Raw genomic sequence first — 22331 nt, forward strand, 5'->3', positions numbered from 1 at the left:
CATCTTCACAAGGTCCTTTGCTGTTGTTCTGGGATTGATTTGCACTTTTCGCAGCAAAGTAGCAGACAGAAATTATGTTAATTGGCCTATCAGAAGCTTCTAAAGCCATGACATCATTTTCTGGAATTTTCGAAGCTGTTTAAAGGCACAGTCAATTGAGTGTATGTAAACTTCTGACCCACTGGATTTGTGATACAGTGAATTCTAAGTGAAATAGTCTGTCTGTAAACAATTATGGGAAAAATGACTTGTGTCAAACACAAAGTAGATGTCCTAAACAACTTGCCAAAACTATAGTTTGATAACAAGAAAATTGTGGAGTGGTTGAAAAACGAGTTTTAATGGCTCTAACCTAAGTGTTTGTAAACTTCCGACTTCAACTGTAAATGGCCACAAAATCCTGATATACAGTTAACAGCGACCTCTACTGCATGGACATTGTACATGTACATTGGGAACGCGCATTGATTCCTGACCTAAAACTGTACTCCTCCAAAAATAACATGTTTGAAGATTTACTGATTTCAATATAGGAGGAGGACCTATGTGTTGTACAGGTTATTATAGCTATATGTTTAAAGATCCATTCTCTATATGACTTCGTTTGTCCCAACTTTGTTATTGTAAGTGACCTTTAATTTAGGTATGGCAACTTGGTTTAAACTTCATCCAGGTGCAGAAATAGAGATGGTCTGTTTACTTCTGTGTAAAAAATAAAATAAAATGTTATTTATTGGTCGCGTACAAATATTTTGCATATGATATCGCTGGTGCAGCGAAATGCTTATGTTTCTAGCTCCAACAGTGCAGTAATACGAACAATACAAAATAATAGACACAACTCCCAAAATGTAAACAAATGAATTAAGAAAAACCTGAATGAGCAAAGTCAGAGTCCGGAAGATAAATGTATTTGTATCAAATCAAACTTTATTTGTCACATGCGCCGAATACAACAAGTGTAGACTTTACCGTGAAATGCTTACTTACAACCCCTTAACCAACAGTGCAGTTCAAGAAGAAAATATTTACCAATTAGACTAAAATAAAAGTAATAATAAAAAGTAGCACAATAAGAATAACGAGGCTATATACAGGGGGCACCGGTACCGAGTCAGTGTGCGGGGTACAGGCTTGTTGAGGTAATCTGTACATGTAGGTGGGGGCGAAGTGACTATTAAGTGACTAACAAACAAACAGTGAGTAGCAGCAGTGTACAAAAAGGAAGGGTGATGTAGATGATCAAATTGGTATCAATGCAATAATATAAAATGTGGGTCATTTCTTGATTTGATAGTAATTTGATTCAATATGTTGTGTTTGTTTGTCAGTATTTTAGTCCAATAGACCTAGCTATACCGATTATTACCAATCCACTTAATTTCTCTATTTCTTGACCATGACGGTTTACGTGCGCGCTCCCGCGTTGCAGATGATGCTGCCACTGATGAAGATGGCGAATGCTTGGAGTATGGCGATTTACTGCAGAAGCTGATAAAGGAATGAGAAGAGATAATTCACAAGATAGAAAACAAACTAAAGAATACGTGCAGAATTACGGTGAATATCAAAGCTGTTGGGGTTATGATTGGAAGGGAAATATGGTCCCTGAAAACCTGACAGAAATAGAGCAGAAACCAAACAAACCACTAACGTTAGTAGTTTCTTACTGCATCCTAGCTGGCTAACTTAACGCGTTAGCTAGCTACTTTAGCTATACCTACTAGCTAGCAAGCTATCTCTAACGTTATATTCCAAAGATACACTGGCATTTTTCATTACAGTTTTCCACGGATTGGTAGCAAAATATACATTATTTGACACAGTGTTAAACTAATTTGATGCCCTACCATAGATGGTAATTCTAATTAGTGAGGGCGGGCCAGAAGGGATGCGTTTATCGGTGGACGTTAATGCTACTAGTAGCTAGCTAACGCCATTGTGCCAATTAGCTAACCACTTTCCTTAGTTATCCAGCTAGCTAACTACATTAATTCAGCAGGTTGCTAGTTAGCTTTAGTTTAGGACACAACATCGGGAGTCTGTGTATTGGTTCCAGCAAATACACATACTCCCTGTCCCAAAGCTAGCAAGCTAACTTAGCTACAGTATGTCTATCCCCACCCTGTTGTAAAGCACATGTCACGTGATGGAATTGATGGAAGGTACTATTATTGTTTGTCTTTGAGCCCACCTTTTTAGTGTCATCTCCCATCTATGTCCAGGCACAGAAAGAATGTCCCGCTCTTCAGACAGTGACGATGGGTACTTTGTTGCCATGGATACAGAGGAAGATGTATCAGGGCCTTTTGGAATGGCACAGGGGGAAGATCCGAAATTGGGGACCAGCAGAGGAGAGGGGGACATAGAAGGCTGCAATGAGGGTGAGGGGACAATGGTGGAGCTGCCGGAGGAAGTCCTAGAATACATCCTGTCCTTCCTCTCACCATACCAGGAGCACAAGACCGCTGCACTGGTGTGTAAACAGTGGTATCGCCTCATTAAAGGTATGTCTCTCTATTGATGATACAACAACCTCCACCACCATTCTAAACCCAAATACTAGTGCTGTGCAAATAACCCAAATAAAAATGTTTTGGTTATTAAACAACTAATTGACGAACGTCGGTTCAAATCAAATTTTATTAGTCACATGCGCCGAATACAACAGGTATTCGAGTGGAATACAACAACAACCTTAGAGTGGAACGCTTTTTTACATGCCCCTAACCAACAATGCAGTTTAAAATAATACGGCTAAGAATAAGAAATAAAAGTAACAGGTAATTAAAGAGCAGCAGTAAAATAACAATAGCGAGACTATATACAGGGGGGTACCAGTACAGAGTCAATGTGCGGGGGCTCTGGTTTGGTTAGTTGAGGTAATATGTACATGTAGGTAGAGTTATTAAAGTGACTGCATAGATAATAACAGAGAGTAGCAGCAGTGTTCCAGAGGAGGGGGGCAAGGCAAATAGTCTGGGTAGCCATTTGATTAGCTGTTCAGGAGTCTTATGGCTTGGGGGTAGAAGCTCTTTCGAAGCCTCTTGGACTTAGATTTGGCGCTCCGGTACCGCTTGCTGTGCGGTAGCAGAGAGAACAGTCTATGACTAGGGTGGCTGGAGTCTTTGACAATTTTTAGGGCCTTCCTCTGACACCGCCTGGTATAGAGGTCCTGGATGGCAGGAAGCTTGGCCCCAGTGATGTACTGGGCCGTTCGCACTACCTTCTGTAGTGCCTTATGGTCGGAGGCTGAGCAGTTGCCATAGCAGGCAGTGATGAAACCAGGCAGGATGCTCTCGATGGTGCAGCTGTAGAACCTTTTGAGGATCTGAGGACCCATTCCAAATCTTTTCAGTCTCCTGAGGGGGAATAGGTTTTGTCGTGCCCTCTTCACGACTGTCTTGGTGTGCTTGGACCGTGTTAGTTTGTTGATGTGGACACCAAGGAACTTGAAGCTCTCATCCTGAACCACTGCAGCCCCGTCGATGAGAAATGGCTTCGTGCTCGTTCCTCTTTTTCCTGTAGTCCACAATCATCTCCTGTGTCTTGATCACGTTCGAGGTAGAGGTTGTTGTCCTTGCACCACATGGCCAGGTCTCTGACCTCCTCCCTATAGGCTGTCTCGTCGTTGTCGGTGATCAGGCTATAATAATAACTGTTGTCATCAGCAAACTTAATGATGGTATTGGAGTCGTGCCTGGCCGTGCAGTCATGAGTGAACAGGGAGTACAGGAGGGGACTGAGCACGCACCCCTGAGGGGCCCCTGTGTTGAGGATCAGCGTGGCGGACGTGTTGTTACCTACCCTTACCACCTGGGGGTGGCCCGTCAGGAAGTCCGGGATCCAGTTGCAGAGCGAGATGTTTAGTCCCAGGGTCCTTAGCTTATTGATGAGCTTTGAGGGCACTATGGTGTTGAACGCTGAGCTGTACTCAATGAATAGCATTCTCACGTAGGTGTTTCTTTTCTCCATGTGGGAAAAGGCAGTGTGAAGTGTAATAGAGATTAGAGGTCGACCGATTATGATTTTTCAACCCCGATACCGATTATTGGAGGACCACAAAAAAAAAGACGATACCGATTAATCGGCCGATTTACTAAATACATTTTATTTTTAAATTTTATTTATTTATTTGTAATAATGACAATTACAACAATACTGAATTAACACTTATTTTAACTTAATATAATACATCAATAAAATCAATTTAGCCTCATAATGAAACATGTTCAATTTGGTTTTAATAATGCAAAAACAAAGTGTTGGAGAAGTAAAAGTGCAGTATGTGCCATGTAAAAAAGCTAACGTTTAAGTTCCTTGCTCAGAACATGAGAACATATGAAAGCTGGTGGTTCCTTTTAACATGAGTCTTCAATATTCCCAGGTAAGAAGTTTTAGGTTGTATTTATTATAGGACTATTTCTCTCTATACGATTTGTATTTCGATTTGTATTTCATATACCTTTGACTATTGGATGTTCTTATAGGCACTTTAGTATTGCCAGTGTAACAGTATAGCTTCCGTCCCTCTCCTCGCTCCTACCTGGGCTCGAATCAGGAACACATCGACAACAGCCACCCTCGAAGCAGCGTTACCCATGCAGAGCAAGGGGAACAACTACTCCAAGTCTCAGAGTGAGTGACGTTTGAAACGCTATTAGCGCGCACCCGCTAACTAGCTAGCCATTTCACATCGGTTACACCAGCCTAATCTTGGGAGTTGACAGGCTTGAAGTCATAAACAGCACAATGCATTGCGAAGGGCTGCTGGCAAACACACGAAAGTGCTGTTTGAATGAACGCTTACGAGCCTGCTGCTGCCTACCACCGCTCAGTCAGACTGCTCTATCAACTCAGACTTAATTATAACATAATACACAGAAATACGAGCCTTAGGTCATTAATATGGTCGAATCCAGTAACTATCATCTCGAAAACAAAACGTTTTTCCTGTCAGTGAAATACGGAACCGTTCCGTATTTTATCTAACGGGTGGCATCCCTAAGTCTAAATATTCCTGTTACATTGCACAACCTTCAATGTTATGTCATAATTACGTACAATTCTGGCAAATTAGTTCGCAACGAGCCAGGCGGCCCAAACTGCTGCATATACCCTGACTCTGTTTGCAAGAGAAGTGACACATTTTCCCTAGTTAACCTCTTGGGGCTAGGTGGGACGCTAGCGTGCCACCTGTGGTGCACTCCATCAACAGCAGGTGCATTTCAAGAGCGGCAAATTTGAATCCAAATAAATGTCAAAATTCAAATTTTTCAAAAATACAACTATGTTACACCATTTGAAAGATAAACATCTCCTTAATCTAACCACGTTTTACGATTTCAAAAAGGTTTTACGGCGAAAGCATAAATTTAGAGTATGTTAGGACAGTACATTTACAAGAGTTGTGTGTAATGTTTTGTCAAGTCAAAGACAGGGTCACCAAAACCATAAAACCAGCTAAAATGATACACTAACCTTTTACAATCTCCATCAGATGACACTCCTAGGACATTATGTTAGACAATGCATGCATTTTTAGTTCTATCAAGTTCATATTTATATACAAAAACAGCGTTTTACTATGGCATTGATGTTGAGGAAATCGTTTCCCTCCAATAACCGGCAGTCAAGTCAGCGTCACAAATTAAATAATTAAAATTAGAAAACATTGGTAAAATATTATATTGTCATTTAAAGAATTATAGATTTACATCTTTTGAACGCAATCAACTTGCCAGATTTAAAAATAACCTTACTGGGAAATCACACTTTGCAATAATCTGAGCACTGTGCCCAGAAAAATACGCGTTGCGATACAGACTAGACGTCATGTTGGGGAGATCTAAAATCGAAAATACTATGTAAATAATCCATTACCTTTGATTCTCTTCATCAGATGTCACTTCCAGGTATCACAGGTCCATAACGAATGTAGTTTTGTTCAAAAAAGCTCATCATTTATGTCCAAAAATCTCCGTCTCGTTAGCACATGATGTAAGCCAGCCGGACTTCCGTCATGAACGAGGGGAAAAAATATATTTCCGTTCGTTCAAACATGTCAAACGTTGTATAGCATAAATCATTAGGGCCTTTTTAACCAGAACATGAATAATATTCAAGGTGGACGAATGCATAGCCTTTTATAACGTATTGGAACGAGGGTACCCAACATGAAGTAGCGCGCCAGGTGTCTAATGGGACATCACCGTTCCATGGCTCTTGTTCGGTCAGATCTCCCTCCAGAAGACTCAAAACACTTTGTAAAGGCTGGTGACATCTAGTGGAAGCAATAGGAAGTGCCAAAATATTCCTAAACCCCTGTGTTTTTCAATGGGAGAGGTTTAAAGTCAATACAACACATCAGGTATCCACTTCCTGTCAGAAAATGTCTCAGGGTTTTGCCTGCCAAATGAGTTCTGTTATACTCACAGACACCATTCAAACAGTTTTGGAAACTTTAGAGTGTTTTCTATCCATATATAATAAGTATATGCATATTCTAGTTACTGGGTAGGATTAGTAACCAGATTAAATCGGGTACATTTTTTTTATCCAGACGTGCAAATGCTGCCCCCTAGACCCAACAGGTTAAAAGAAATTCATGTTAGCAGGCAATATTAACTAAATATGCAGGTTTAAAAATATATACTTGTGTTTTGATTTTAAGAAAGGCATTGATGTTTATGGTTGGAGCAACCTGTACGTAAGCGATTATATGCAACGCAGGACAGGCTAGATAACTACACATGGTTGATGATATTACTAGTTTATCTAGTGATTATGATTGATTGTTTTTATAAGACGTTTAATGCTAGCTAACAACTTACCTTGGCTTCTTACTGCATTCGTGTAACAGGCAGGCTCCTCGTGGAGTGCAATGTAAAGCAGGTGGTTAGAGCGTTGGACTAGTTAACCGTAAGGTTGCAAGATTGAATCCCCGAGCTGACAAGGTAAAAATCTGTCTTCTGCCCCTGAACAAGGCAGTTAACCCACCGTTCCTAGGCCGTCATTGAAAATAAGAATGTGTTCTTAACTGACTTGCCTGGTTAAATAAAGGTAAACAAATTTTAAAAAAGGGCGTCCAAAAATACCGATGTCCGATTGTTATGAAAACTTGAAATCGGCCCTAATTAATTCGGCCATTCCGATTAATCGGTCGACCTCTAATAGAGATTGCATCATCTGTGGATCTGTTGGGGCGGTATTGTTAATTGGATTCGGGTCTAGGGTTTCTGGGATAATGGTGTTGATGTGAGCCATGAGCAGTCTTTCAAAGCACTTCATGGCTACAGACGTGAGTGCTACGGGTCTGTAGTCATTTAGGCAGGTTACCTTAGTGTTCTTGGGCACAGGCACTATGGTGGTCTGCTTGAAACATGTTGGTATTACGGACTCAGACAGGGAGAGGTTGAAAATGTCAGTGAAGACACTAGCCAGTTGGTCAGCGCATGCTCGCAGTACACGTCCTGGTAATCCGTCTGGCCCCGTGGCCTTGTGAATGTTGACCTGTTTAACCTCTTACATCTAGATGTGCCGCTAGCGGAACGCCTCGCCAATATCCAATGATAGAGCGTGACGCGAATTACAAACACCTCAGAAATCCCAAAACTTCAATTTTTCAAACATATGACTATTTTACACCATTTTAAAGACAAGACTCTCCTTTATCTAACCACATTGTCCGATTTCAAAAAGGCTTTACAACGAAAGCAAAACATTAGATTATGTCAGGAGAGTACCCAGCCAGAAATAATCACACCCATTTTTCAAGCTAGCATATAATGTCACAAAAACCATCACAAAAAATGCAGCACTAACCTTTGATCTTCATCAGATGACACTCCTAGGACATTGTTATACAATACATTCATGTTTTGTTCAGTCAAGTTAATATTTATATTAAAAACCAGCTTTTTACATTAGCATGTGACGTTCAGAACTAGCATACCCACCGGAAACTTCCGGTGAATTTACTAAATTACTCACGATAAACGTTCACAAAAAACATAATTATTTTAACCTGTTAGGGCTAGGGGGCAGTATTTACACGGCCGGATAAAAAACGTACCCGATTTAATCTGGTTATTACTACTGCCCAGAAACTAGAATATGCATATAATTATTGGCTTTGGATAGAAAACACCCTAAAGTTTCTAAAACTGTTTGAATGGTGTCTGTGAGTATAAAAGAACTCATATGGCAGGCAAAAACCTGAGAAGATTCTGTACAGGAAGTGCCCTCTGACCATTCCTTGAGCTTCTTGACTCTTTTTATTGAAAACTTAGGATCTTTGCTGTAACGTGACACTTCCTACGGCTCCCATACGCTCTCAGAACCCGGGAAAAAGCTGAATGATGTCGAGGCAGCCCCTGGCTGAAAAACAGCGCGTTTGGATAGTGGTTGGTCAGAGTACTATGAGACTGAGGCGCGTACACGAGGCGACCCCATGTTTTTATTTTCTCTCTCTTTGTACTAAAACACAGATTCCCGGTCGGAATATTATCGCTTTTTTACGAGAAAAATGGCATAAAAATTGATTTTAAACAGCGGTTGACATGCTTCGAAGTACGGTAATGGAATATTTAGAATTTTTTGTCACGAAACGCGTCGGGCGCGTCACCCTTCTTTACCCTTTCGGATAGTGTCTTGAACGCACGAACAAAACGCCGCTATTTGGATATAACTATGGATTATTTTGAACCAAACCAACATTTGTTATTGAAGTTGAAGTCCTGGGAGTGCATTCTGACGAAGAACCGCAAAGGTAGTAACATTTTTCTTATAGTAAATCTGACTTTGGTGAGGGCTAAACTTGGTGGGTGTCTAAATAGCTACCCTGTGATGCCGGGCTATCTACTTAGAATATTGCAAAATGTGCTTTCACCGAAAAGCTATTTTAAAATCGGACATAGCGAGTGCATAGAGGAGTTCTGTATCTATAATTCTTAAAATAATTTATGTTGTTTGGGAACGTTAATCGTGAGTAATTTAGTAAATTCACCGGAAGTTTGCGGGGGGTATGCTAGTTCTGAACGTCACATGCTAATGTAAAAAGCTGGTTTTTGATATAAATATGAACTTGATTGAACAAAACATGCATGTATTGTTTAACCTGTTATGGCTAGGGGGCAGTATTTTCACGGACGGATAAAAAACGTACCCGATTTAATCTGATTAGTACTCCTGCCCAGAAACTAGAATATGCATATAATTATTAGCTTTGGATAGAAAACACTCCAAAGTTTCTAAAACTGTTTGAATGGTGTCTGTGAGTATAACAGAACTCATTTGGCAGGCCAAAACCTGAGAAGATTCCATGCAGGAAGTGCCCTGTCTGACCATTTCTTGGCCTTGTTGATTATCTCTATCTATTACAGGGGATCTCTGGCATGACGTGACACTTTCTACGGCTCACATGGACTCTCAGAAGGCGGCAAAATGCTGAATCGTGGCTTTGCAGGCTCTGGCTGAAACAAAGTAGCGCGTTTGGATAGTGGCTGGTTACAGTACTGTGAGACTCAGGCTCGTGCCCGCGTCGACCGAAAGCTTTGTTTTCTTTCCTCTGTTTAGCTAAACGGAGATTCTCGGTCGGAATATTATCGCTTTTTTACGAGAAAAATTGCATAAAAATTGATTTTAAACAGCGGTTGACATGCTTCGAAGTACGGTAATGGAATATTTAGAAATCTTTTGTCACGAATTGCGCCATGCTCGCGACCCTGATTTACCATTTCGGATAGTGTCTTGGAACGCACGAACAAAACGCCGCAATTTGGATATAACGATGGATCATTTTGGACCAAACCAACATTTGTTATTGAAGTAGAAGTCCTGGGAGTGCATTCTGACGAAGACAACAAAGGTAATGAAACTTTTGTAATAGTAAATTGGAGTTTGATCAGGGCTAAACTTGGTCGGTGTCTAAATGGCTAGCCGTGATGGCTGGGCTATCTACTGAGAATATTGCAAAATGTGCTTTCACCGAAAAGCTATTTTAAAATCGGACATATCGAGTGCATAGAGGAGTTCTGTATCTATAATTCTTAAAATAATTGATATGTTTTGTGTGAACGTTTATGGTGAGTCATTTAGTAAATTCACCGGATGTTTGCGGGGGGTATGCTAGTTCTGAACGTCACATGCTAATGTAAAAAAGCTGGTTTTTGATATAAATATGAACTTGATTGAACAAAACATGCATGCATTGTATAACATAATGTCCTAGGGTTGTCATCTGATGAAGATCATCAAAGGTTAGTGCTGCATTTAGCTGTGGTTTTGTTTTTTGTGACATTATATGCTAGCTTGAAAAATGGGTGTCTGATTATTTCTGGCTGGGTACTCTGCTGACATAATCTAATGTTTTGCTTTCGTTGTAAAGCCTTTTCGAAATCGGACAGTGTGGTTAGATTAACGAGGGTCTTGTCTTTAAAATGGTGTAAAATAGTCATATGTTTGAGAAATTGAAGTAATAGCATTTCTAAGGTATTTGAATAACGCGCCACGGGATTCCACTGGCTGTTACGTAGGTGGGACGAAATCGTCCCACTGGCCCTAGAGAAGTTAAGAATTATAGATACAGAACTCCTTTATGCGATCGCGGTGTCCGATTTTAAAATAGCTTTTCGGTGAAAGCACATTTTGCAATGTTCTGAGTAGATAGCCCGGCCATCATGGCTAGCTATTTTGACACCCACCAAGTTTGGCACTCACCAAACTCAGATTTACTATAAGAAAAATTGGATTACCTTTGCTGTTCTTCGTCAGAATGCACTCCCAGGACTTCTACTTCAACACCCGATGTTGTTTTGGTTCCAAATAATCCATAGTTATATCCAAATAGCTGCGTTTTGTTCTTGCGTTCAAGACACTATCCGAAGGGTGACGCGCCGGCGCGTATCGTGACAAAAAAATTCAAAATATTCCATTACCGTACTTCGAAGCATGTCAAACGCTGTTGAAAATCAATTTTTATGCGATTTTTCTCGTAAAATAGCGGTAATATTCCGACCGGAAGACCTTGTTTTCGTTCAAACACTGAAAATAGAAAATGGAGTCTTCACATGCACGCGTGCGCCAGTGTCATTGTTCTCAGAACGACCTCTTTCCAAAACCCCTACTGTTTTTCGCCTAGGGCCTGCAGAGTCATCATTCAACGTTCTGGCGCCTTCTGAGAGCCTATGGGAGCCTTACAAAATGTCACGTTACAGCAGAGATTCTCTATTTTTGATAAAGAGGCTATAGAAGGACAAGAAATGGTCAGACAGAGCACTTCCCATATAGAATCTTCTCTGATTTTGGCCTGCCATATGAGTTCTGTTATACTCACAGACACCATTCAAACAGTTTTAGAAACTTTATGGTGTTTTCTATCCAAATAAAATAATTATATGCATATTCTAGTTTCTGGGCAGGAGTAATAACCAGATTAAATTGGGTACGTTTTTTTATCCGGCCGTGAAAATACTGCCCCCTATCCTAAACAGGTTAAAGGTCTTACTCACATCGGCTGTGGCGAGCATGATCACACACTTCCGGAACAGCTGTTGCTCTCATGCATGTTTCAGCGTTATTTGCCTTGAAGTGAGCATAGAAGTAGTTTAGCTCGTCTGGTAGACTCGTGTCACTGGGCAGTTCTCGGCTGTGCTTCCTTTTGTAGTCTGTAATGGTTTGCAAGCCCTGCCACATCCGACAAGCGTCAGAGCCCGTATAGTACCATTCGATCTTAGTCCTGTATTGACGCTTTGCCTGTTTGATGGTTCGTCGGAGGGCATAGTGGGATTTCTTTTAAGTTTCAGGTTAGAGTCCCGCTCCTTGAAAGCGGCAGCTCTAGCCTTTTCTCATTGCGTATGTATCCTGTAATCCATGGCTTCTGGTTGGGTATGTACGTACGGTCACTGTGGGTACGACGTCAACGATGCACTTATTGATGAAGCCAATGACTGATGTGGTGTACTCCTCCTCAATGCCATCGGAGGAATCCCGGAACGTATTCCAGTCTGTACTAGCAAAACAGTCCTGTAGCTTAGCATCTGCTTCATCTGACCACTTTTAAAAAAATTGATTTTGTCACTGGTGCTTCCTACTTTAGTTTTTGCTTGATAGCAGGAATCAGGAGGATAGAATTATGGTCAGATTTGCCAAATGGAAGGAGAGGGAGAGCTTTGTATGCGTCTCTGTGTGTGCAGTAAAGGTGGTCCAGAGTTTTTTTTCCCTCTGGTTGCGCATTTAACATGCTTATAGAAATTTGGTAAAACTGATTTAAGTTTCCCTGCATTAAAGTCCCCGGCTGCTAGGAGCGCTGCCTCAGGGTGAGCGTTTTCTTGTTTGCTTATGGCAGAATACAGCTCATTCAATGCTTTCTTAGTGCCAGCCTCTGACTGTGGTGGTATGTAAACAGCTATGAAAAATACAGACAAACTCTCTAGGTAGATAGTGTGGTCTACAGCTTATCATGAGATACTCTACCTCAGGCGAGCAATAGCTAGAGACCTCCTTAGATATCGTGCACCAGCTGTTATTTACAAAAATACATAGTCTTCCGCCCCTTGTCTTACCAGACGCCACTGTTCTATTCTGCCGGTACAGCGTGTAACCAGCCAGCTGTATGTTGATAGTGTTGTCGTTCAGCCACGACTGTGAAGCATTAGATATTACAGTTTTTAATGTCCCGTTGATAGTTTAATCTTCCGCATAGGTCATCTATTTTATTCTCTAAATATTGCACGTTTGCTAGCAGAATAGAAGGAAGTGGGGGTTTTATTCGATCGCCTACGAATTCTCAGAAGGCAGCCTGCCCTCCGGCCCCTTTTTCTCCGCCTCTTCACGCATGTCACGGGGATCTGGGCCTGTTCCCGAGAAAGTAGTATATCATTCGCATTGGGCTCGTCAGACTCGTTAAAGGAAAAAAAGGATTCTGCCAGTCTGTGGTGAGTAATCGCAGTCCTGATGTCTCAAAGTTATTTTCGGATGTAAGAGATGGTAGTGGTAACATTATGTACAAAATAAGTAAGAATTTGTTTTTATAAACAAAAAAACAAAACACGATCGTTTGGGGACACGTAAAACGTCACCCTTCTCCGGCGCCATTGTTACTCTCAAATACAACTCAAATACTTGAATTGCATTTATAAAAAATAAAAAAATAATTTGTGATCCAGTGAGCTGTTTCTCTAGAGAGAAATCAAATCATTTATGAGAGAATCAAGTCGAGAACTATGTGGGATGCTGGCGTCCCGAGTGGCAGTGGCGCAGCGGTCTAAGGCTCTGCATCGCAGTGCTGAGGCGCCATTACAACCTGAGGTTCAATACCAGGCTTTGTCACAGCTGTCCGTGATCGGGAGCCCCATAGGGCTGCGCACAATTGCCCCAGCGCTGTCCAGGTTATTGGAGGGTTTGGCCGGGGGCCTTTCCTTGGCTCATCGCGCACTAGCTACTCATTGTGGCTGGCCGGGCGCCTGCAAGCTGACTTCGGTTGTTGGTCGAACGTTGTTTCCTCCAATACATTGGTGTGGCTGGCATCTGGGTTAAGCGAGCAGTGTGTTAAGAAGCAGCGTGGCTTGGCGGGTCATGTTTCAGAGGAAGCTTGTGTCAACATTCGCCTTTCCCGACCCCGTTGGGGAGTTGCAGTGATGAGGCAAGATCGTAACAACCAATTGGGTATCATAAAAATGGGATAAAAAATGAAATATACTTAACAAAAATATAAACGCAACATGCATTCATACAGTTCATATAAGGAAATTAGCCAATTGAAATAAATTAATTAGACCCTAATCTATGGATTTCACATGGCTTGGAATATAGATATGCATCTATTGGTCACAGATAACTTAAAAAAAGGTAGGGGTGTGGATCAGAAAACCAGTCTGTATCTGGTGTGTGACCACCATTTTCCTCATGCGTGACACATCTCCTTTGCGTAGAATTGATCAGGCTGTTTATTGTGGCTTTTCGAATGTCCCACGCCTCTTCAATGGTTGCGAAGTTGCTGGATATTGGCGGGAATGGGAACATGCTGCCGTTTCCATCGATCCAGAGCATTCCAAACATGCTCAATGGGTGACATGCAGGCCATGGAAGAACTGGGACATTTTCAGCTTCCAGGAATTGTGTACAGATCATTGGAACATGGGACCGTGCATTATCACGCTGAAACACGAGGTGATGGCGGCAGATGAATGGCATGACAATGGGCCTCAGGATCTCGTCACGGTATCTCTGTGCATTCTTATTGCCATCGATAAAATGCAATTGTGTTCATTGTCCGTATCTTATGCCTGTGTAACAGTATAGCTTCCGTCCTTCTCCTCGCCCCTACCTGGGCTCGAACCAGGGTCCCTATGCATACATCTACAACTGCCTCCCACGAAGCATCATTACTCATCGCTCCACAAAAGCCGCGGCCCTTGTAGAGCAAGTGGAACAACTACTTCAAGGTCTCAGAGCGAGTGACGTCACCGATTGAACCGCTATTAGCACGCACCGTTGACATTAGCAAACCGTTCACCCACATGACGCTATACATGTGGTCTGTGGTTGGTTGGATGTACTGTCATTCTCTAAAGTGACGTTGGAAGCAGTTTATGGTAGAGAAATTAACAGCAAATGTTCTGTTAACAGCTCTGGTGGACATTTCTGCAGTTAGCATGCCAATTGCACACTCCCCCAAAGCTTCAGACATCTGTGGCATTGTGTTGTGTGACAACTGCACATTTTAGTGGCCTTTTTGTCCCCAGCACAAGGTGCACCAGTGTAATGATCATGATCACTTTACATATTGCGTTTATATTTTTGTTCAGTGTATGTGGGATGCTGGACAGAAAGGAGTTGTAGTTTTCATTAAGCAAATATTCAACCTAGTTCAGCACAGAAACATGGTAATGAAATACAATGACCATAATCCATTGCACCTGTTTTTTCTGTCTCAGACAGAGATGGATACACTTTTATGCCTGCTACATTAGTTTAGATATTTTGTTGTTACGAGGTGGGATTAAAATTGATTGTCATTTATTTTGTCAACGATCTACAGAAAATACTCTTTCAAAGTGGAAGAAAAATTATAATATTTGTAAAAATGAATAAGTAAATACTATCTTCATTAGAATTAGTATTCAACCCCCTGCGTCAATACATGTTATAATCACATTTGGAGGTGATTACAGCTATGAGTCTTTTGGGTAAGTCACACCTGGATTGTGCATGATTTGCCTTTTATTTTTTCAGAATTCTCCAAGCTCTGTCAAATTGGTTGTTGATCATTGCTAGACAACCATTTTAAGGTCTTGCCATAGATTTTCAAGCAGATTTAAGTCAAAACTGTAACTTGGCCACTCAGAAACATTCACCGTCTTCTTGGTAAGCAACTCCAGTATAGATTTGGCCTTGTCTTAGGTTGTCTTTCTGAAAGGTGAATTCAGATTTCAACAGAAACATGGCTGAGATGCAAAGGAAATTCAAGAAAAGCAGGTACAAAAATGGTCAGATCAATACTGGCGTTGAGAAAAAAGAGACATTGTCTTTGAAAGAGATCGTCTTGCAAAAAGAAGTATTCTTGCGTTCTTACTACGCTATTCAAAGTACTCTGAACAAATTAAGGGAATCATTCAAACATTGGCACATTCTAAGATCCAATGACAGTTTTGGTAATGTGTTTTTTCGGACCATCCCTTGGTCGTATTCTCTTGGAGCAGAAATCTGAGATCAAGTGGTAAACTCTGATTTACCACCCCATAATACCCCCTCATGACCTCTCCTTGTGCCCCTTCCGGATGGAAACTACAAGTGTAATGGCTGCGCTCAATGCAATGGAACTTACAAATGTAGATCATTAAAACACCCCAAACAGGGAAACAGATCAAAGGTGTTGTCACGTGCTCAACTAAGGTAGTTATTTATCTTTAAAAATTATGTGGGCAAAACAAAGTGCGAACTAAAAGTAAGAATCTCTGAGCATCGTAGCAAAAACTCGATGTATCCAGTTGCGGCACACTTTTTGGAAACAACTACTCTATTTTGTCCCGTCGCTATATTGGCATCGAACACTGCACCCTCCTTAGGAGAGGGGGTGTCCTTGACAATTCATTGTTAAAACGAGAGGCCATCTGAATCGTTAATTTAAAGACCCTTGCTTCCTTCGGTTTCAACGGAAAGTTTGATCTGAAGCCATTCTTGTGATTGTGTTTTTGCTATCTATTGTAAATGTTTGTAGATCAATGTGGCCAAATGGTAACTCTGATCGTATGTAATCCATTGATGCTTTCTTATGTTCTATTTATATCTGAAAATTGACCAATGAAATCAAGCCAAAGCCTGCCATGATTAGACACCCATGTGTGTCCTTTCAAACTCTATATAAACTAGTGACCCGCAGTGTTTGTCATTATTCCCTGATGAAAGCAGCTTGGCTGTCGAAATGTTATTAAATTATTTCATCTGAGCTCCTAGTGTGCGGCTCTTCTTTTTCAAGTGTTCTACTCTGCTAGCCAGAACCTCACCTAGTGTGCATTTCTTCTGTCTCCGGAAAGCAGGCTGAATCAGGTTTTCCTCTAGGATTTTGCATGTGCCATTAATTTTTTTATCCAGAAAAACTCTCCAGTCCTTAACGATTACAAGCATACCCATAACCAGGGCTTGCGACTAACTTTTTTCATCACCGTTCTGAAGTGCAATTTCAACTAACCCAAACTGAACTTGAACCGTCACAAAATGAAATACTTATTTTATTTTTTGATATGCCACCATGGGTCAAGGTCATTTACAGTGTTTTTAAAGTAATTTGTGTATTTCTGAGACAGTCTATATTACATAAACTTAATTTGTTAATGAAAACAGTCACATCATTACATTATTAATAATTATAATTTATTAATTGAACATGCTAACCAAATGTATACAATAATATATCTAAGAGAACAATGTTATTGTGAACTGGTTACTGAATACACTTAAGTTAGAGACATTACATTCCACCACCAGCTGTCCCATTAAACCACATTACACAACAATATACAATAAAGAACGTGTGTTCCCCAGCCTTCACTTCCTCTGCTTCACCCTCCCTCTTCAGGTACTGAAGAATGGTCGCCTTTACCTTTTTGAGCACCACCACTTGCTAACGGCCAGGGCCTAAAATGTACTTTCTGGTACATCAACCACTGTGGCAGGTAGATTTAAAAATCTACCAGTCACTCAGATTTCAAACCAGACCAAATAATATTTTGGCAAAAATTGCACTAACAAAACACAAAAAAACAGATGAGCGTGCTTTGTAATGTCTCTAAAACAATAAATGTATTACTAGTAAGGAGTAATGTGGAATTGTTTAAGTAAATGTTTTGTGATCTGAGACTTTTAACCAAAATATCAGATGAGACAAAAATGTTCACCTGCCTCTTTAAGGGCGGGAGGTTACCGTGGTAATGCGACTCAAGTCGTGTTTGTGCCTGTAGATTGGGAGTCTGACAAGTATCCACATTGCTTCTCTTCCTCAGCAGTTAAACTCAAATATTGAAAAACAACCTAGCTTGTGAACAAAAGTGTAAATAGCCAAGGAACACAAGGACAAAGTCTCTCTTCAGTAGACTTCCGTTTCAAGTTAAAAAAACTTTTATGCCTGTGCGCAACGCTTCTAAAAATGAATATGTAACTCAGCTCTTCACGTGCGCACACTCAGACCCCAGCCAGGCAGTGTTGCAGCACAAGGCAGAAATACTTTGCACATTTTACAGTGTGCATTCGGTTCAGGTCAGGGAGATATAACCATATTCTCTAGAATACTATAGTAGCAAGCCATAGCCTATAGACAATGCAAATACCGCAGCAACTCCCGGCACACGAAACCTCAGTGCTGGGCCGCAGACAGGCTGGGAGAGAGTCAAATGTCCATTTTAATAGGTCTATTTGCCCAACATTGGAATGATATTCTAATATTATACTAGGGGTCGACCGATTAATCGGAATGGCCAATTAATTAGGGCCGATTTCACATTTTCATAACAATCGGACATCGGTATTTTTGGACACCGTTTTTGACCGATTTTATTGTTTAATATATATATTTTTTTTACACCTTTATTTAACTAGGCAAGTCAGTTAAGAACACATTCTTATTTTCAATGGCGGCCTAGGAACGGTGTGTTAACTGCCTTGTTCAGGGGCAGAACGACAGATTTTTACCTTGTCAGCTCGGGAATTCAATCTTGCAACCTTACGGTTAACTAGTCCAACGCTCTAACCACCTGCCTTACATTGCACTCCACGAGGAGCCTGCCTGTTAAACGAATGCAGTAAGAAGCCAAGGTAAGTTGCTAGCTAGCATTAAACTTCTCTTATAAAAAAATAATCAATCATAATCACTAGTTAACTACACATGGTTGATGATATTACTAGTTTATCTAGCGTGTCCTGCGTTGCATGTAATCGATACGGTGCGTATTCGCATAAAAGGACTGTCGTTGCTCCATTCTTAAAATCCATACACAAGTATGTATATTTTAAACGTGCATATTTAGTTAATATTGCCTGCTAACATGAATTTCTTTTAACTGGGAAAATTGTGTCACTTCTCTTGCAACAGAGTCAGGGTATATGCAGCAGTTTGGGCCGCCTGGCTCGTTGCGAACTGTGTGAAGACTATTTCTTCCTAACAAAGACAGCCAACTTCGCCAAACGGGGGATGATTTAACAAAAGCGCATTTGCGAAAAAAGCACAATCGTTGCACGACTGTACCTAACCATAAACATCAATGCCTTTCTTAAAATCAATACACAGAAGTATATATTTTTAATCCTGCATATTTAACTAAAAGAAATCCAGGTTAGCAGGCAATATTAACTAGGTGAAATTGTGTCACATCTCTAGCGTTCATTGCACGCAGAGTCAGGGTATATGCAACAGTCTGGGCCACCTGGCTCGTTGCGAACTAATTTGCCAGAATTTTACGTAATTATGACAACATTGAATGTTGTGCGACGTAACAGGAATATTTAGACTTAGGGATGCCACCCGTTAGATAAAATACGGAACGGTTCCATATTTCACTGAAAGAATAAACGTTTTGTTATCGAGATGATATTTTCCAGATTCAACCATTTTAATGACCAAAGGCTCGTATTTCTATGTTATGTTATAATTAAGTCTATGATTTGATAGAGCAGTCTGACTGAGCGATGGTAGGCACCAGCAGGCTCGTAAGCATTCATTCAAACAGCACTTTAGTGCGTTTTGCCAGCAACTCTTCGCAATGCTTCAAGCATTGTGCTGTTTATGACTTCAAGCCTATCAACTCCTGAGATTAGGCTGGTGTAACCGATGTGAAATGGCTAGCTAGTTAGCGGGGTGCGCGCTAATAGCGTTTCAAACGTCACTCGCTCTGAGACTCGGAGTAGTTGTTCCCCTTGCTCTGCATGGGTAACGCTGTTTCGAGGGTGGCTGTTGTCGATTTGTTCCTGGTTCGAGCCCAGGTAGGAGCGAGGAGAGGGACGGAAGCTATACTGTTACACTGGCAATACTAAAGTGCCTATAAGAACATCCAATAGTCAAAGGTATATGAAATACAAATCGAAATACAAATCGTATAGAGAGAAATAGTCCTATAATTCCTATAATAACTACAACCTAAAACTTCTTACCTGGGAATATTGAATATTGAAGACATGTTAAAAGGAACCACCAGCTTTCATATGTTCTCATGTTCTGAGCATGTTCTGAGCAAGGAACTTAAACGAACTTAAACGTTAGCTTTCTTACATGGCACATATTGCACTTTTACTTTCTTCTCCAACACTTTGTTTTTGCATTATTTAAACCAAATTGAACATGTTTCATTATTTATTTGAGGCTAAATAGACTGAATTAACCAAATAAATAAATGTTCAATTAAAAAATAAAAATGCAATAAGTAATACTGCAAAAAGTGTGGCAAAGCAATACACTTGTTGTCCTAAATACAAAGTGTTATGTTTGGGGCTAATCCAATACAACACAATACTGAGTAACACTCTCCACATTTTCAAGCATAGTGGTGGCTCAGAATTAAAAATATGTTTGGGATCATTCAAAACAGACTTTGGGACAGTTGTGGGACGATGGGCCAGAAAAATCTCAAATGCACAAAGGGGTTGAATACTTATTGATTCAAGACATTTCAGCTTTTCATTTTTTATTAATTTGTTTAAAGAAATCATAAAAAATAATTCCACTGACATTATGGAGTGTTGTGTTTGTGTGTGAAGGCCAGTAACAAAAAAATCTCAATTTAATCAATTTTAAATTCCGGCTGTAACAAAGTGGAGAAAGTAAACAGGTGTAAACACTTTCTGAAGGCTCTGTACACACAGACCACATAGACAGCATGAGAGAGGAATGTACACCACAACGGTGACAGAGGGATAGAGACAGTTCGTGAAAGTATGCCTTATCTACTTTGGAGAACTAGTAAAATGATTTTGTCAGACAGCTCTGCAGCATACTTAGGCATGCTAAGCTAGCTAAATATGATGACTAATGACAGTACAGTATGGAGAGCACACAGAGATAACGTTGTCTGGCTGGCTGGTTGCTACTGCCTGAGCAGAGATAATGTTGTCTGGCTGGCTGGCTGGTTGCTACTGCCTGAGCAGAGATAACGTTGTCTGGCTGGCTGGCTGGTTGCTACTGCCTGAGCAGAGATAACGTTGTCTGGCTGGCTGGCTGGTTGCTACTGCCTGAGCAGAGATAACGTTGTCTGGCTGGCTGGCTGGTTGCTACTGCCTGAGCAGAGATAACGTTGTCTGGCTGGCTGGCTGGTTGCTACTGCCTGAGCAGAGATAACGTTGTCTGGCTGGCTGGCTGGTTGCTACTGCCTGAGCAGAGATAACGTTGTCTGGCTGGCTGGCTGGTTGCTACTGCCTGAGCAGAGATAACGTTGTCTGGCTGGCTGGCTGGTTGCTACTGCCTGAGCAGAGATAACGTTGTCTGGCTGGCTGGCTGGTTGCTACTGCCTGAGCAGAGATAACGTTGTCTGGCTGGCTGGCTGGTTGCTACTGCCTGAGCAGAGATGACGTTGTCTGGCTGGCTGGCTGGCTGGTTGCTACTGCCTGAGCAGAGATGACGTTGTCTGGCTGGCTGGCTGGCTGGCTGCTACTGCCTGAGCAGAGATAGTGTTGTCTGGCTGGCTGGCTGGTTGCTACTGCCTGAGCAGAGATAACGTTGTCTGGCTGGCTGCTACTGCCTGAGCAGAGATGATGTTGTCTGGCTGGCTGGCTGGCTGCTACTGCCTGAGCAGAGATAACGTTGTCTGGCTGGCTGGCTGCTACTGCCTGAGCAGAGATAACGTTGGCTGGCTGGCTGGCTGGTTGCTACTGCCTGAGCAGAGAGAACGTTGTCTGGCTGGCTGGCTGGTTGCTACTGCCTGAGCAGAGATAATGTTGTCTGGCTGGCTGGTTGCTACTGCCTGAGCAGAGATAACGTTGTCTGGCTGGTTGCTACTGCCTGAGCAGAGATGACGTTGTCTGGCTGGTTGCTACTGCCTGAGCAGAGATAACGTTGTCTGGCTGGCTGGCTGCTACTGCCTGAGCAGAGATGAGATAATGACTTTAAGGAATTAAAAATATTAGTCATCAAATAAAACTAAGTAATATACACAACTGAAATAATTTATTATGTCATAGTAATTTCCTTTTTCTCAATTCATGTCTACCCAATGTGGACCTGACGGAGACAATATAATATTTTCAATGTTTTGGCAATTGAATGTTTACAATTTTTGGCTTATTTAATAATGAATTTAATGTAAAATAAATACATAGTGAAATCGAAAACCGAAACCGAACCGACCTCAAAGCACTAATCACTCAGAATGACCAAAAAGGCAACAGCATGCCATTATGCTGCGTTTTGAGACACCCAAGTGGAAACCCAAACTACCACTCAGCTGTTTGAATGAAGTGGGTTCTTTTTTACAATGGGTCAAGTAACGTTTATCCCATTTTCAGATGGGACACTGAGTCAACCATGACAATAAGTGACTTATTATTTCAAAAACAGTTAAGATAAGGACGTGTTATGTTGCTTTTATTGTGGCTGTGACTCACATAAAAGCATAGTAGTCACTCACCTCATCTCCAATCTCTTTCTCCCCCCAGGTGTTGCATATCAGTGTTACCATGGTTTTCTGCGGGCCGTCCAGGAGGGCAATATTCAGTGGGAGAGTCGTACCTACCCATATCCTGGAACACCCATCACGCAACGCTTCTCACACAGTCAGTATACAACATCTACACAACATATACTACCTCTTTGTTGAATTGAGTTGATTGGCCATGGTATAAGCTGGATAATC

The 22331-nt window shown here is 41.3% G+C and overlaps 1 protein-coding gene across 1 annotated transcript in view; it reads left to right on the forward strand.

The window, feature by feature from the left end:
• The first annotated feature begins 1448 nt into the window (after window positions 1–1448).
• fbx42 (F-box only protein 42) overlaps window positions 1449–22331 on the forward strand; it is a 36507-nt gene continuing 15624 nt past the window's right edge. Inside the window, 3 exon segments of the mRNA NM_001140552.1 lie at window positions 1449–1560; window positions 2226–2507; window positions 22135–22251. Of these exon segments, the coding sequence (NP_001134024.1) occupies window positions 1461–1560; window positions 2226–2507; window positions 22135–22251 (499 nt within the window). The 5' untranslated portion in view covers window positions 1449–1460.

This window comes from Salmo salar, chromosome ssa22 (genome assembly GCF_905237065.1).
Source record: "Salmo salar chromosome ssa22, Ssal_v3.1, whole genome shotgun sequence".
In the NCBI taxonomy this organism is placed as follows: domain Eukaryota; kingdom Metazoa; phylum Chordata; class Actinopteri; order Salmoniformes; family Salmonidae; genus Salmo; species Salmo salar.